Source organism: Sebastes fasciatus, chromosome 14, assembly GCF_043250625.1.
Source record: "Sebastes fasciatus isolate fSebFas1 chromosome 14, fSebFas1.pri, whole genome shotgun sequence".
NCBI lineage: Eukaryota > Metazoa > Chordata > Actinopteri > Perciformes > Sebastidae > Sebastes > Sebastes fasciatus.
In genome coordinates this window covers 32,933,714-32,949,955 of record NC_133808.1, presented here as the reverse complement: position 1 = coordinate 32,949,955, position 16,242 = coordinate 32,933,714, and the positions used below count along the sequence as shown (strand labels likewise).

Sequence of the window (16,242 nt, the reverse complement as noted above, 5' to 3'; positions counted from 1 at the left end):
GTGAACGTAGAACAGCTTCATGTTGGTTGTATTTCCTGTTTGACGTTCCTGTAGGAGATCCTGATGGATCAGATGTTTGGATATTAAAACCGTCCGTTGTCTCCCACAGAGTCTAAGAAGCCTCCGGTGTTCGACGTCCCTCTGAAACCGGTGACGGTGGACGAGGGCGACCGTCTGAGTCTCCGGTGTCACGTCTGCGGCTCGCCGCCGCTGAAGATCCAGTGGATGAAGGACCGGAAGGACCTGACGTCTGCCGGCAGCACCAAGATCAGTTTCTCCGACGGGACGGCGTGTCTGGAGATCGGCGCCGCGTCCCGACACGACGCCGGCGATTACCTCTGCAAGGCCACCAACGACGCCGGCAGCGAGTTCTGTAAAGCCAAGGTCACCGTCAAAGGTACGAAATACTGTTCAAATACACCGACCTTATTATATTAATATACACTTAATATGAAATGATGAGCTCTTTAACAGGTCAGATTACAGGCTGCTGATTAATGATCATTATGTTTTCACACTGGAATACATGACTACATAAATCATAATTATTATATTATATAATGATGACATAGAGTTTTACTGTTGATTCAAGTACGACAGCGATTAAGGCCGTTGTAGCTAAAAAAAACACTTATTACGGTGCTGAATATTCTCTGAGATTAAAGTTGTACATTTAGGAGAAAAGAAAGTAGGATATTCTTTGAGATTAAAGTGTTAAATTTACGTAAAAGAAATTTCTAAATTTACGAGGAAACAAATAAAATATTCTCTGAGATTAAAGTTGTTAATTTACAAGTAAAAACTGAAAAATATACAAAAATAAATTAAATATTTACTGAGATCAAGGTCGTACATTTAGGAGAAAACAAATTTGGTTATTCTTTGAATTAAAATGTTAAATTTACAAGAAAAAACTAAAAATTTACTAGGAAAAAGTTTGAATATTCTCGGAGATTAAAATCGTAAATTTGCAAGAAGAAACTGACAAATATAGAAGAATAAGAGAGAACGTTCTCTGAGGTTAAAGTTGTAAATTTACTTCAAAGAAATTTCAAATTTGCGAGAAAAAACTTGGATGCTGATGATAATCTGATGATAATGTGATGATAATCTGGTGATAATGTGGTGATAATCTGGTGATAATCTGATGATCATCTGGTGATAATCTGATGATAATCTGGTGATAATGTGGTGATAATCTGATGATAATCTGGTGATAATCTGGTGATAATCTGATGATAATCTGATGATAATCTGGTGATAATGTGGTGATAATCTGATGATCATCTGGTGATAATCTGGTGATAATCTGATGATAATGTGTTGATAATCTGGTGATAATCTGATGATCATCTGGTGATAATCTGATGATAATCTGGTGATAATGTGGTGATAATCTGATGATAATCTGATGATAATCTGGTGTTAACCTGGTGATAATCTGGTGATTCTGTTCTAAAGTGACGAGTATATCCTGACTGATAAACCAGAGTATAATTTGATGAGGTCATCCATCTTCCCCCCCTCCCCGGCTCCGGTATTATTATTATTTTGACCTACAGTGGTTCTAACACACCGTCATATTCTAGATGTTATAAATCAGTTAAATATTCTATCCAGTCAGATATGAAGCAGCTCCACCTGGTGGACTCTGTAAGGAACTCCTCCAGACAGATTCATCATCATGGCTCCAGTTTACTGACAATCTTTAGGATTAATGAGCTCCTTTTGTAGTTCAGTAGTTATTAAGACACAGTGATGTAAAACAGAGAGAGTATATATTTATATTAAACTGCATCTCGTTGTTGGTGTTTCAGAGAAACCCGGAGCAGCTCCGTCTCCGGCTGAAGCTCCAGCTGCTCCCACCAAGAAACTGGAAAACCTGTTCTTCATCGAGGAGCCCAGAACGACCCACGCCACCGAGAGTGAGACGCACAGCATTATATATACAATAAAATATATACAACATGATACAAATAACATCATATATACAATATAATATATAAATAACAGACCGCTAGTGTAGTGTGCGGTGTAGTGGATGTAGTGGATGTGGTGATGTGGTGGATTTAGTGGTTATGGTGGAGGTGGTGAGGTGGTGGATGTGGTGATGTGGTGGAGGTGGTGGATTTAGTGGTTATGGTGGAGGTGGTGGAGGTGGTGATGTGGTGGAGGTGGTGGATGTGGTGATGTGGTGATGTGTTGGAGGTGGTGGATTTAGTGGTTATGGTGGAGGTGGTGATGTGGTGGATGTGGTGGAGGTGGTGGATTTAGTGGTTATGGTGGAGGTGGTGGAGGTGGTGATGTGGTGGAGGTGGTGGATGTGGTGATGTGGTGATGTGTTGGAGGTGGTGGATTTAGTGGTTATGGTGGAGGTGGTGGAGGTGGTGATGTGGTGGAGGTGGTGGATGTGGTGGAGGTGGTGGAGGTGGTGTAACAAACACATTTCATCCTGTCGCCATGAGAGTAAATATAGAAACTAACCCCCCCGCCGCTCCACAGAGGGCACCGCCACCTTCATCGCCAAAGTTGGCGGCGACCCGATCCCCAGCGTGAAGTGGATGAAGGGGAAGTGGAGGCAGATCACGCACGGCGGACGCATCTCCATCGAGCAGAAGGGCCAGGAGTCCAAGCTGGAGATCAAAGAGGTCACCAAGTCGGACTCGGGTCAGTACCGCTGCGTCGCCGCCAACAAGCACGGAGAGATCGAGTGCAGCGCCGACATGCACGTGGACGAGAAGAAAGAGGCGGCCCAGCTGGAGGGAGACCTCCGGGCCAAACTCAAGAAGTGAGTTCATACTATGATCATCTTCTTTAATCCGTCAGAGGCTTCGTGTTCTGATGAATTCACTTTAAACTCGTCTTCGTCTTCGTCCTCAGGACGCCGTCGAAGCAGAAGAGTCCTCAGGAGGAGAAGGACATCGACATCGTGGAGCTGCTGAGGAACGTCGACCCCAAAGAGTACGAGAAGTACGCCCGTATGTACGGCATCACGGACTACCGCGGCCTGCTGCAGGCCATCGAGCAGCTGAAGAAGGAGAAGGCTGAAGAAAGTGGACGACCGGTAACACTCCGCTCAGCCGGCTCCTCTGATTGGTCGGTTGTCTGTGGCGTCCCGATGAATAACGTGCTGCTGGTTGTTGTTGTTGTTGACAGGAAGTGGAACGTGGAGACAGAGAGTCTGATGAGGACATGGCCCGACTGGTGGCCGACCTGCAGAAGAGGATGGAGAGGACCGAGGTCAGGACGCGTTCACTGGCTGCTGGGAAATCACAGAGTTATTATATAGAATGTTATTAAAGGTTCCCGTCTGTTTGTTGCTCCTGCAGCCCGTCACCGTGGTGAAGGACATCTCCGATCAGTCCGTCTTCACCAACAAGGAGGCGGTGTTTGAGTGCGAGGTGAAGATTAACTACCCAGAGATCACTCTGTCCTGGTACAAGGGAACCCAGAAACTGGACACCAGCGACAAGTACGACATCAGCATCAGCGGCGACCGCCACCTGCTCAAGATCAAGAGGTGCCAGGCGTCCGACCAGGGCAACTACCGGGTGGTCTGTGGGCCGCACATCTCCAGCGCCAAGCTTGCCGTCACGGGTCAGTACCGGTACCGTAATATGTCACATAACGTTCACATCGGTCCACTAGAGTCCTTCTGTTGTGTCTGTCCAGATGATGACGGTGTGTTCAAGGAGCTGCAGGTTTTATCTACTCTAATGTTAGCATGTCCAGCTAATAACCTCGAGTCAGAGGTGGAATACTTCAGTAGAAGTAGTAATACCGCAGCGTAGAAATACTCTAATACAAGTAAAAGTTCTGCAACCAAAGCTGTACTTAAAAGGAAAAATGTCCACTTGTATGTGGATGTCCCGTAAGTGTTGATGCTAGAAATGGTTGATTGAAGCGATAAAGTCCTCAGTGCTGCTGTATCGACCCAGACAGCTTATTAATCATTAAAAAAAATAATTTAACTAACAAAATATTCTTCTTCATTCCATATTTGTTGGCGTTTAGCCTTTCAGAAACAACATTTGACCAATCTAACAGCAATCTAACAAATATTACATTACATTTATTTAACACTATTATAGTAAACAAAGAAAAGATCATATTTGTTGGCGTTTAGCCTTTCAAAAACAACATTTGGGCCTGTATTAACAGGGCCGTTTAGCAGAAATCTAACAAATATTACATTTATTTAACACTTTTATAGTAAACAGAAAATAGATCATATTTATCTGCATTTGCTTCACTTTACGTTGACTAAACTGACGAGTTTTATTCGTTAAAGACTCGTTTAATTCACTGAATCACCTGATTTTCCTTGAAGATTTGTAATTTTTAAGGCTGATGATTTATTGATGGTTTATCTTTTCTCAGATACAAGAAAGTACTCACAGGCGTTCAAAAGAAACGCCTTAAAAATTACAAATCCTTAAACAAAATCAGGTAATTCAGTGAATAAATGAGTCTTTAACGAATAGAACTAGTCAGTTTAGTCAACGTAAAGTGAAGCTAATGCAGATAAATATGATCTTTATTTTGTTTACTATAATAGTGTTAAATAAATGTAATGTAATATTTGTCAGATTGCTGCCAGACCACCCTGTTAACACAGCTACAGGCCCCAATGTTGTTTTTGAAAGGCTAAATGCCAACAAATATGAAATGAAGAAGAAAATTGTGTTAGTTCAATGCATTTTTTGAATGATTACTCAGCTTTCTGGGTCGATATATCAGCACTGAGGACTTTATTGCTTCAATCGACGACATTTACCGTCAACACTGACGGGACGTCCACAGAGAAAATGGCGAAATTTCCCTTTCAGTAAAAGTACAAAAGTATCAGCATCAAAATATACTCAAAAGTAAAAGTACTCAGAATAATCTATATTATATTCCTGGATATTATGATTGATGCTTTAATGATGCAGCTGGTAAAGGTGGAGCTTGTAAAGGTGGAGCTTGTAAATGTGAAGCTGGTAAAGGTGGAGCTACTTTTAATGTCTTAACAACCAACGATGTACTCAGCATATGTATTTGTCCAACCCTAGTACAAGTATGAATTAGCAGAAAATGGTACTAAAGCAGAGTACTTGGGTAAATGTACTCAGTGACAGGGGACATTACGTGTCCCCGATAGCACATCCAGGTGTTTTGTGACGCTCAGCGACCTCCTAACTGACGCTTCCTGTTTCCTCTCTTTGTCTTGCAGAGGCGGAGGTTGAGAAGCACCTGCAGGACACTTCGGGTAAGGAAGGCCAGCCGTGCACTCTGTCTTGTCAGTTGTCCATCCCTAACGTAGAGGCTCAGTGGTTTAGAAACGGCCAGCGGTTAGAGATGAAGGGCCGGTACACGTCCGAGGTGAAACACAAGGTCCAGAAGCTTCTGATCCGAGACCTGAAGACCGAAGACCAGGGCCGGTACAGCTGCAGGTACCAACACCTGGAGTCCTCGGCCGACCTCTGGGTGGAAGGTTTGTACCCGGAACCTTCTGGATGGTCTAACCTCTTACCGACCCCCCCCCCCCCCCCCCTTCACTAACGTTGGACTGGGGACTCTTTTTTGTCTTTCTTCTGGGGTTCTGTCTTAACCCTCTTCCCGCCTCTCCTCTCCTGGATTATCTTGCAAAAACAATCTACCCGCCATCTTGTCGTCCGTTGTGTTCTTCCGTTGGTGTCGTCACCATAACGTCCCATAAGCCACCTCTAACCGTGTGGATGTTGTTGTGTCGATTGAAACGCTACCATTCTGTGATGAACACACTGACCGTCTCACGTCTGTATCTGTTCTAGCTGAACAAATTCATTTCACCAAACGCATCCACAACATCGAAGTCAACGAGCGCCAGGCGGCCACCTTCGAGTGCGAGGTGTCCTTCGACAACGCTATCGTGTCGTGGTACAAAGACACCTGGGAGCTGAGAGAGAGCCCCAAGTACAACTTCACGAGCGAGGGCCGAAGACATTTCATGGTCATCCGAAATGTGACCGTCGAAGACGAAGGTGTGTAGAGCGCCGCCGGGCCCCAGAGGCCCGTCTCAGAGGCCCGTCCTCAGAGGCCCGTCTCAGAGGCCCGTCCTCAGAGGCCCGTCCTCAGAGGCCCGTCTCAGAGGCCCGTCCTCAGAGGCCCGTCTCAGAGGCTCGTCTCAGAGGCCCGTCTCAGAGGCCCGTCTCAGAGGCTCGTCCTCAGAGGCCCGTCTCAGAGGCCCGTCCTCAGAGGCCCGTCTCAGAGGCCCGTCTCAGAGGCTCGTCCTCAGAGGCCCGTCTCGGAGGCCCGTCCTCAGAGGCCCGTCTCAGAGACCTGCTGCAGATTCTTTTTGCCGTCACTGTTTTTGTGCTGGTTGTTGACCGTGTTCATTGATAATCCCGTGTAGGCGTGTACTCGGTCATTGTGCGGTTGGAGCCCAGAGGAGAGGCTAAGAGCACAGCTGAGCTTTATTTATCTGGCAAAGGTAACAGTTCCAGGTCAGACGACACCTTTCTGTGTTTCAGCTTCTGCGTGCTTCAGTGTTTAACGCCTTCTTCACTTCTTCCTCCTTCTTCACAGAGATTGAGTTAGCGATGGTTCCCTTCGGTAAGTATCTGATCTTCTAGACAACTTTAATCCGTCAGAGACATTTCAGGGAAATCCTCTCGTTCTCCGTCTTCACCAGAGTCATCATGTTTAGCCTAGCTTAGTTTAGCTTAGCCTAGTTTAGCTTAGCTTAGCCTAGCTTAGCTTAGCTTAGCCTAGCTTAGCTTAGCTTAGCACAGAGACGGGAGGAAACTGCTAGCCAGTGCATCTACAAACAGCTAGCATAACAAACGTTATGCCAACAGCTATTGTTTGTGCCAACGTCATGGTTACGTCACAGTATTAGCTGGAGGCTAACGCTAGAAAAACATAGAACCCAGAGAACATAGAACCCAGAGAACATAGTAACCAGAGAACATAGAACCCAGAGAACATAGAACATAGAACCCAGAGAACATAGAACCCAGAGAACATAGAACCCAGAGAACATAGAACATAGAACCCAGAGAACATAGTAACCAGAGAACATAGAACCCAGAGAACATACAACCCAGAGAACATAGTAACCAGAGAACAGAACCCATGGAACCCAGAGAACATAGAACCCATAGAACACAGAGAACATAGTACCCAGAGAACATAGAACCCAGAGACCATAGAACCCAGATAACGTAGTACCCAGATAACATAGAACCCAGAGAACATAGAACCCAGAGAACATAGTACCCAGAGAACATAGAACCCATAGAACCCAGAGAACATAGTACCCAGAGAACATAGAACCCAGAGAACATAGAACCCATAGAACCCAGAGAACGTAGTACCCAGATAACATAGAACCCAGAGAACATAGAACCCATAGAACCCAGAGAACATAGTACCCAGAGAACATAGAACCCATAGAACCCAGAGAACATAGTACCCAGAGAACATAGAACCCAGAGAACATAGAACCCATAGAACCCATAGAACCCAGAGAACGTAGTACCCAGATAACATAGAACCCAGAGAACATGGGGATGATCCTATATTGCCAGTGGATGTTATGCTAGCTGCAGTTAGCAGCTACATGATGTTTCTTCCAACGACTCTGAGGAACGTGAGGAACGCTGGAGAACGAGAGGAATTCCCAAAATGTTAACTGTTCCTTTAAGCCCAGAACCGTTAACATCGTGTTGTTCTGATGCTACGGAACCCGTAGTCCTGTTCCTTCTTTAAATACCTGCTTGATGGGAGTTTATCTTCTGGTATGAACCATCTTCTATATTCTGTAGATGTCCCAGACTCCTCAGTTCAGAGGCCTGAGGTGCCTTCATCAGTGGCTATTCAAGGTAAGACTGAAGAACCAGATCATGGAACCATTCAAACGTGTAGAACCTTACATACGGTTCCTTTAAACACAGCAAAGAAATAGAATTAACAATTGTTCCCCAAATGTCTCCTCATAATGAAACCAACGTGTGTTTTGTCTTTTAAAGAATCTGCTGAGTTCTTTCATTATGAAGAAGAACATCGAGGTATTTACGTCTGCTAACATCTGTAATCTGTAATCTAATCTAATCTAATCTAATGATACATAATCTAATCTAATAATCTAATCTAATGATATATATAATCTAATCTAATCTAATGATACATAATCTAATCTGATGATATCTAATCTAATCTAATGATATATAATCTAATCTAATCTAATCTAATGATATCTAATCTAATCTGATGATACATAATCTAATCTGATGATATATAATCTAATCTAATGATATATATAATCTAATCTAATCTAATCTAATGATACATAATCTAATCTAATAATCTAATCTAATGATATATATAATCTAATCTAATCTGATGATATCTAATCTAATCTAATGATATATAATCTAATCTGATGATATATAATCTAATCTAATCTGATGATATCTAAAGTCTGTGTTCTTAATGATGTAATCAAACCGAGGTGTTTCTGTTTTGTGAAGAATCAGCTGAATACTCGTATCAGTATGAAGAGGAGGTGGAGCAGAGAGGTAGAACTCTTCTTCTTTATCACTCCATCATCCATCAATCCATCATCTGAGCAGATCTGGGACGAACTATCAGGGACACACCGATCAATAATCAATATTCAAAACATTTCAACTTCATATCTGCCCTAAAATATATACTCTTTATTTTGCTCATCACAATAAATGAGCATTAAGAACATTGTGATGATTTATTTTCTGAAGATGTGCTCGTAAATGTGAATCTTTATCTAAACTCCACTTCTTACAGGAACTATAAAACATTTTATAACGACAGTTAATGTCTGTGAGGTAAAGAAATCAGCGCTCTATCCTAAATAATAATAATAATAATAATAGTTATAATAATAATAATAATAATAATAATAGTTATAATAATAATAATAATAGTTATAATAATAATAATAATAATAGTTATAATAATAATAATAATAGTTATAATAATAATAATAATAATAATAGTTATTATAATAATAATAATAATAATAGTTATAATAATAATAATAATAATAGTTATAATAATAATAATAATAGTTATAATAATAATAATAATAATAATAATAATAGTTATAATAATAATAATAATAATAGTTATAATAATAATAATAATAATAATAATAGTTATAATCAGTTTAAAGTGTCTCAGAATGTGACTTTACCCAGATCTGCCTCCTCCGTTCATCATAACATCATCTGTGTCGTCTGACTGATTTCATGTTGTTGTTTGTGTGTTTCGACCTCCGAGGATGAATTCTTCTTCTTTTTTTTAACTCTTTTAACGTTCATCCCATCTTCCATCTTCCATCTCTCCATCATTCACTAACCAGTTTAACTTCCTGCCGTTTCACCGTCAGAGTCTTTTGTCTCATTGATCTGAGCTCCAGCTGAGAGTCGTCAGGAAGGTTTAACTCACTGAAATAGTTCAGATCTGTGTTCCAGGTTTAGTTTCTCTTTAAAGATTCACTTCCTGATGTTATTCAAGTTCTTCAAGACGCTGATCTGAGGGTCAAATCTCTGCTTCTGTTGGTACTCTAACAAAACAACTGGAACATCTGGACACAAAGACTGCACTACTACTCTGTAGTTGTTTTGTGTTTCTTTGTAGTTGTTTTGTGTTTCTTTGTAGTTGTTTTGTGTCTCTTTGTAGTTGTTTTGTGTTTCTTTGTAGTTGTTTTGTGTTTCTTTGTAGTTGTTTTGTGTCTCTTCGTAGTTGTTTTGTGTTTCTTTGTAGTTGTTTTGTGTCTCTTTGTAGTTGTTTTGTGTTTCTTTGTAGTTGTTTTGTCTCTTCGTAGTTGTTTTGTGTCTCTTTGTAGTTGTTTTGTGTCTCTTTGAAGTTGTTTTGTGTTTCTTTGTAGTTGTTTTGTGTCTCTTTGAAGTTGTTTTGTGTTTCTTTGTAGTTGTTTTGTCTCTTCGTAGTTGTTTTGTGTTTCTTTGTAGTTGTTTTGTGTTTCTTTGTAGTTGTTTTGTGTTTCTTTGAAGTTGTTTTGTGTTTCTTTGTAGTTGTTTTGTGTCTCTTTGTAGTTTTGTGTTTCTTTGTATTTATTTTGTGTTTCTTTGTTGTCGTTTTGTCTCTTTGAAGTCATTTTGTGTCTCTTTGTAGTTGTTTAATTGACTTTCCAACAAGAAAGGTTAACAGTCCCCTAGAACAGAAGCTCTGGACCCTTTGGGGGTCCTCAGACCTCAGACCTGTACCTGGGGTCCTCAGCCCTCAGACCTGTACCTGGGGTCCTCAGACCTGTACCTGGGGTCCTCAGACCTGTACCTGGGGTCCTCAGACCTCAGCCCTGTACCCGGGGTCCAGTTCTATCCATTCTAATCTATCATTAAATCAGGAAGTGCATTTTCTAAATCCCATTCAGCCGGTTTGTTTTAGTCCAATCTCATTAATGCGTGAAGTTACGAGACGTCTCTGAGACGACGAGACGGAGACTTTGTTGAATGGTGAAACGACGTTGTGTTTGTTGAGTTTCGGAGTGAAAACTGTCTCACGTCTGTTGTCTTCTGTCACTTCTTCTGTGTTCGTCTCACCTTCAGTGGAGTTTGAGAGCTGGACAGAAGAGACCGTAACTCAGCAGGTGTCCTCAGCTAAAGGTATCAGATCACAGGAGGATGTCTGTCGTCTGTCTGTTAATACCTGTTAATACCTGTAGGAGTGTCTGTCAGATCACAGGAGGACGTCTGTTATCTGTCTGTTAATACCTGTTAATACCTGTAGGAGTGTCTGTCAGATCACAGGAGGACGTCTGTTATCTGTCTGTTAATACCTGTTAATACCTGTAGGAGTGTCTGTCAGATCACAGGAGGACGTCTGTTATCTGTCTGTTAATACCTGTTAATACCTGTAGGAGTGTCTGTCAGATCACAGGAGGACGTCTGTTATCTGTCTGTTAATACCTGTAGGAGTGTCTGTCAGATCACAGGAGGACGTCTGTTATCTGTCTGTTAATACCTGTAGGAGTGTCTGTCAGATCACAGGAGGACGTCTGTTATCTGTCTGTTAATACCTGTTAATACCTGTAGGAGTGTCTGTCAGATCACAGGAGGACGTCTGTTATCTGTCTGTTAATACCTGTAGGAGTGTCTGTCAGATCACAGGAGGACGTCTGTTATCTGTCTGTTAATACCTGTAGGAGTGTCTGAGCCACTCTGAACCACGGCTCTGTCTCTTAATGTCTCATATTTATGTCTTTTACCTCCTAATGGTTCTTCTTCTGTCTTTATAACGTCCTCTCTTGGTTCCTAAACACCAGTCTGAGGTTAATCTGCTAACCTCTTTTAACTTTGCATTTCTGACTCCAAATGCCTGAGTGAAGATGATCAGTCATTATTCTGCTTTGATTTGAATTTCACTTCTTGGAGTTAAAGGAGTCTGCTCTCTGATTCTTCTCATATTAAACCACGTTATTTAACACAACACAAGGTTTAATGACAGGTGATAAAGGCTGGTATAATGTGATGGTGACTCTGGGTGTGTTTCTGTGTCCACTAGCTGCCAGATTTGCCATCGAGGAGCAAGTGGAGACCAAGAAAGTTGAGATGAGAGAGGAAATGCCAATAAAAGGTACCAAACACCTGAACGGCTTCCTGCTGCAGCTCAGCGCCTCGCAAACTTACCCGTCTGTCCTTCGCCCTTCTGTGTCTCTTTGTAGTCGCTTTGTCTCTTTGTAGTCGTTTGTAGTCAGCTCAGCGCCTTGTCCTGCACAAAACGTAAAATTACCTGCCTGTCCTCCGCTACTAAAATCTTGTCTTGTTCCGCTTCATGTCTTCATTCCTCTCTTATTGTTGCTACAGATAGACTCATTATATATTATTATTATCTACTGTAGTTGCTTTTTTCTGTCTTTATTATCTTCTGCTGCGCTTCTCCGCTTCGCCTGCGAATGCTCAGCATCTCTTCTAGTGTTTCTAACACCATCGGTGTCTCTTTAAGTTCCCAAAGCTGAGAAGAAGCCTGAAGAGAAGCCGACGCCAGCTGTGAAGGAGCCGTCGCCTCCGAAAGGTACCAACATACCTCTGATGTTGGCATCAGAGAGGCATAATCATGAGTTCATCTGTGGATTTAGTTCAATATAATTGTGTCTGTATGAAATTTCACTAAATTGTACTGACGTTTTGAAGTATCGGAGGCCAGAAAGCCGGTGGAGGAAAAGGTTGCTGTGGTTTCAGTCCCAGAGAAGAAGAAAGTTCCTGCTCTAAAAGGTAGAGATGTCTGAATTCTAACATCTCCGTTCTTTGCCGATGACTCTGTCCTGATGTTTGACTATTCTGTTACGATGTGGCTCAGATTCGTCTTGTTTTCTGTGACTTTCTGGTTGATCGTGTGTTTGAATGTATCTTAAAAGAACCGGAGGAGGTTAAGAAGCCCGCCGCCATTCCCACGCCACCCGCCGAGAAGCCCGGCGTGCCAAAGAAAGGTACTTCACTTTGTTGTTTGACATCTTATCCTCAGTAGCAGCTCACTTGTCTTCCCCGCTACGTAGCTTCTCACCTCTTCAGTTGGTCTTAAGTGTTTTTCATGTAAACTTGTTCTTAGTTTCATTCTTCATCTCGCTCTTCAAAGCGTCTCTTGATTGGTCTTAGATGCTGGCATGCTAACGTTTGCTAATGTCTGTGTTACCTACCTGAAGATGAGCCCAAGCCTCAGGTACCGGCTGAGCCCAAAAAAGTGGCGCCTGCAGCTAAGCCTGAGCCCGAACCCAAACGGAAAGCAGAACCAGAACCAAAGCCTAGGCCCGCACCGGCTCCCAAAGCAGAACCAGAACCGAAGCCTAAGCCTGCACCGGCTCCCAAAGCAGAACCCGAAGCCAAACCTGCGGCGAAGCTGGAGCCTGAGGCTAAGCCGGTGCCGGTAAAGAAGCCGGTATCGCCGCCATCCAAAGGTATTTCCTGCCTTGTTGTGTTTGTGTGTGTTGATGTTAAAGACTTTTAGGACGGATGAGTTCTAACTGAGTGTTTCTGTCGAGTTTTAAGACGTCTGTTTTCTCAGCTTCACGTGTGGAAGCGAATCTTTGACCTTCTGTGTCCTGATTCTCTTTGATTATATCTAAACTAAATGTTGCTTTAAGTCCCCGAAGAGGCTGCGAAACCAGAGCCGGCAAAGATCAAGCCAGAACCGGCCGTAAAAAAGCCAGAACCAGAGGCTCGGAAAGCGAAACCAGAACCAGAAAAACCTAAACCAGAAGTCCGTAAACCTGAGGCTCTCGTAACCAAGCCAGAACCTTCAGTTCCAAAACCTGAACCTGCTGTGGTCCCCAAACCCAAACCTGAACCAGAAGTGGTCCCCAAACCCAAACCTGAACCTGCAGTGGTCCCTAAACCTAAACCACAACCAGAAGTGGTCTCCAAACCCAAACCTGAACCTGCGGTGGTCCCTAAACCTAAACCTGAACCAGAAGTGGTCTCCAAACCTGAACCAGCAGTGGTCGCCAAACCCAAACCAGAACCGGCCGTGATCCCCAAACCTGAACCGGCAGTGAAAAAAGCAGAACCTGAAGTTAGAGTGCCAAAGCCGGAACCTACAAAGACCAAACCAGAACCGACGCCGGCACCAAAGGAACCTCCAAAGAAAGGTATAAAAACGACTCTGGTTTGAGATGCGGTTCTGGAGTTTTCTTAATCTTCTTAACTCCACCATCCTACTTTAACTCATCCTGAGTGATTATTGATCCTTTTTGTTTGTGCAAGCAAACTCCTTCATCTTTACCGTAACCCGTCACACTAAAACCAGAACTCTTACCTTCATCTTAAACCCTCTTCTGCTTCTTCTGTGGTTTGGTTTTGTCTAACGTCTAACACCACGTTACTGTGATGTTACTGTGATGTTACTGCGATGTTACTGCGATGGGGCTGCACGTCCAGTTTGTCGGTTTTAGTTCTTCTTGTCTTGCACTCGATAGAGTGTTTGAGTTGGTCCGTCTCTAACAAAACTCTTCAGCTTGGACTCATTGAAAAGCTTCTAATGTCTGTGAATGGTGCTCTTTAAAGTTCCCGTGGAGGAAAAAATACCCGAGCCTCCGAAAGCTGCCAAGAAACCAGAAGTTGTTCCTCCCAAAGAAGAGCCGACAAAGAAAGAGAAAGGTACTTAAAACGTTCCTGACGGACCGTTCGTCAGTAACAAGATCAGACTTTGTTTGAGTCTGCTGTGAACCAGCAGGGTTGTGTTACTCAAATTACCACGATAAGGTTAAATTATGTTATTTCCATACTAGATATAATGTAAGTTAGGTCCCCAGAGTCCCTTTGGGTCTGGTTCCTCCAGGACCTTGACTAGCAGCACTTCATTCTGCTTAAGAAGGATCATTTGAGTAACTCCCTGCTGAGTTTAATGTGTCTTTATTTGTGCGGCAGCACGTTTCTTGGTTCTTTCTAGTCATGTCTTGTGCGTGTTGTTTGTGTCAAACCCTCTTAAAGCTTTGAAGCCCAAACCTAAACCGGTACCTGAAGAGGTGCCTGAACAAGTACCTCAGAAGGTGTTTGACCAGGTAGTGGTGACTGAACCTGAACCTGAGAAGAAAGTACTTGAAGCAGTGCCGGAGAGACGGCCTCCAGGGAAACCCGAGGTGAAGGAAAAGACCCCTGAGAGGGTCCCGGAGAAGGTTCTGATCCCTGAAAGGGTCCCAGAGAAGACCCCTGAGAGGGTCCCGGAGAAGGTTCCGACCCCTGAGAGGGTCCCGGAGAAGGTCGTGATCCCTGAGAGGAAAGTGGAGGAAATACCAAAGAGGGTTCCAGAAAAAGTACCAGAGGAAAAGGTTCCTCCTGAGAGGAAGCCTGTAAAGGTTCCTCAGAAGGTGGCTGAAGACCAGAGGACTCCTGAGAAGGAAGTAAAACCTGAACTGGCGCCTAAGAAACCAGGAGAGAGGATCTCTGTAGATAAACCAGCTGAGAAGGTGCCTGAAGCTAAACCTAAACGAGAGGTAGAAGAAACTCTTCCTAAAGGTACAGCCGAGGCACACCTCTTTCTTTCTTTGTGTCTTCATGCATGTGAACCGTCGGTAACAGTCAAGTTACAGTTACACTCGCCGTAGGGCATCGAAACGCACGCTCAAAAACATTACATGTTGATTTTAGTTTGGATTAAAGCGAAAAGGCCGACCATCATTTAAATGTATTGATTGTTGTCAGGACCTCAGACGGTCAGCTCTACGAACGCAAAAGTCTGATAGATTGACCCGGCCGAGTGTTGGCGTATCCTCATTGGCCTTTACTCTTTCTAAATGAAAAGGCAGGAACGGTCCGTTGTTCAAATGAGTCCGTCCAGCGCGACGCGACCGGCTCATGAAACTTGGACCAAACCTCTTAAACTAGACGGTCTAGTTCTAAAATGAAACCCGACTCAGCGGTGGCACCATCGCCTATTTATCACTTAAAATGTTTTCAGAAGTAGATTTTGGTGGATTGTTTAGACGTAATAACAGAAAGATTACGAGCAGGCCGCCATGTTGTTTCCTGTTTGAAACGGCGAGCAGAGAACCAGGGACCAATCAGGTGCATTCAACGAGAGGATACGTCACCGCTTTAACCGCCAGTTGAGCCAAAGAGTTTAGAAGCAAAGAGACGAAACTCTAAAAAATACGAAATACTTTAGTTTTACTTTTGTACGTCTCTTTGTAGGAGGATGTTTTACTGGCGTCTGGCCGTCTCTTTCAGTCCAAAATGGTGGAAGCGTAGCTCTGCTGCTGGGCGAATCGCCTACCATCCGTCCCATCCTCGTGAACGTGATATCTCAGCTAACGCCTTGATTGAATTTCTTCAAATTTTGCATAATTGTCCACTTGGACACAAGGATGAACTGATCTTTCTCTGAACAATCAACAATTTAATGTTTTAGAGTGTGATGTTCGGAGTCTTCACACCGGCTGTAAACTGAACCCAAACTGAACTGTTGCCTCTTTCTTCTTCTTCAGGTTTCTTAACGTCTTACATCCCTCTTTGAGGTCTTACTTCTTGCTGTGTTTTTTTGTGTTATTTAATGTTTGCTGGTTATTTCTAAATGTTTGTCTGTTAAATGTCTAAATTCTCTTCTTTTAAAATGATATTTTGCGATCTTTACGCTCCGTCTTGGATTAAAAACTGATTCATTCTTTGAAAGAAATAGAAACTAAGAAGATCGAGAAGATTCGTCCGTCGGAGGTTGAACATGAGATAAAAGTCTCTCCTCCAGAAAAAGGTACCGACCATCTGAGAACCCGATGGAGTACTTTAA

At 43.0% G+C, this 16,242-nt stretch overlaps 1 protein-coding gene across 4 annotated transcripts in view; it reads left to right on the top strand.

Moving 5' to 3' along the window:
- The window catches only part of ttn.2 (titin, tandem duplicate 2), a 235,068-nt gene that overhangs the window by 87,445 nt on the left and 131,381 nt on the right, over nt 1-16,242 (top strand). For all 4 annotated transcript variants that reach the window (XM_074657997.1, XM_074658000.1, XM_074657999.1 and 1 more), the window contains 23 exons: nt 110-397; nt 1,818-1,925; nt 2,503-2,788; nt 2,881-3,064; nt 3,157-3,240; nt 3,330-3,597; nt 5,216-5,476; nt 5,796-6,005; nt 6,377-6,454; nt 6,550-6,576; nt 7,791-7,847; nt 7,995-8,033; nt 8,496-8,543; nt 10,575-10,631; nt 11,530-11,601; nt 11,971-12,039; nt 12,159-12,239; nt 12,383-12,454; nt 12,668-12,919; nt 13,106-13,609; nt 14,025-14,117; nt 14,451-14,975; nt 16,129-16,206. In XM_074657997.1, the coding sequence (XP_074514098.1) occupies nt 110-397; nt 1,818-1,925; nt 2,503-2,788; nt 2,881-3,064; nt 3,157-3,240; nt 3,330-3,597; nt 5,216-5,476; nt 5,796-6,005; nt 6,377-6,454; nt 6,550-6,576; nt 7,791-7,847; nt 7,995-8,033; nt 8,496-8,543; nt 10,575-10,631; nt 11,530-11,601; nt 11,971-12,039; nt 12,159-12,239; nt 12,383-12,454; nt 12,668-12,919; nt 13,106-13,609; nt 14,025-14,117; nt 14,451-14,975; nt 16,129-16,206 (3,741 nt within the window). The remainder of the gene's footprint in view (nt 1-109; nt 398-1,817; nt 1,926-2,502; nt 2,789-2,880; nt 3,065-3,156; nt 3,241-3,329; nt 3,598-5,215; nt 5,477-5,795; nt 6,006-6,376; nt 6,455-6,549; nt 6,577-7,790; nt 7,848-7,994; nt 8,034-8,495; nt 8,544-10,574; nt 10,632-11,529; nt 11,602-11,970; nt 12,040-12,158; nt 12,240-12,382; nt 12,455-12,667; nt 12,920-13,105; nt 13,610-14,024; nt 14,118-14,450; nt 14,976-16,128; nt 16,207-16,242) is intronic.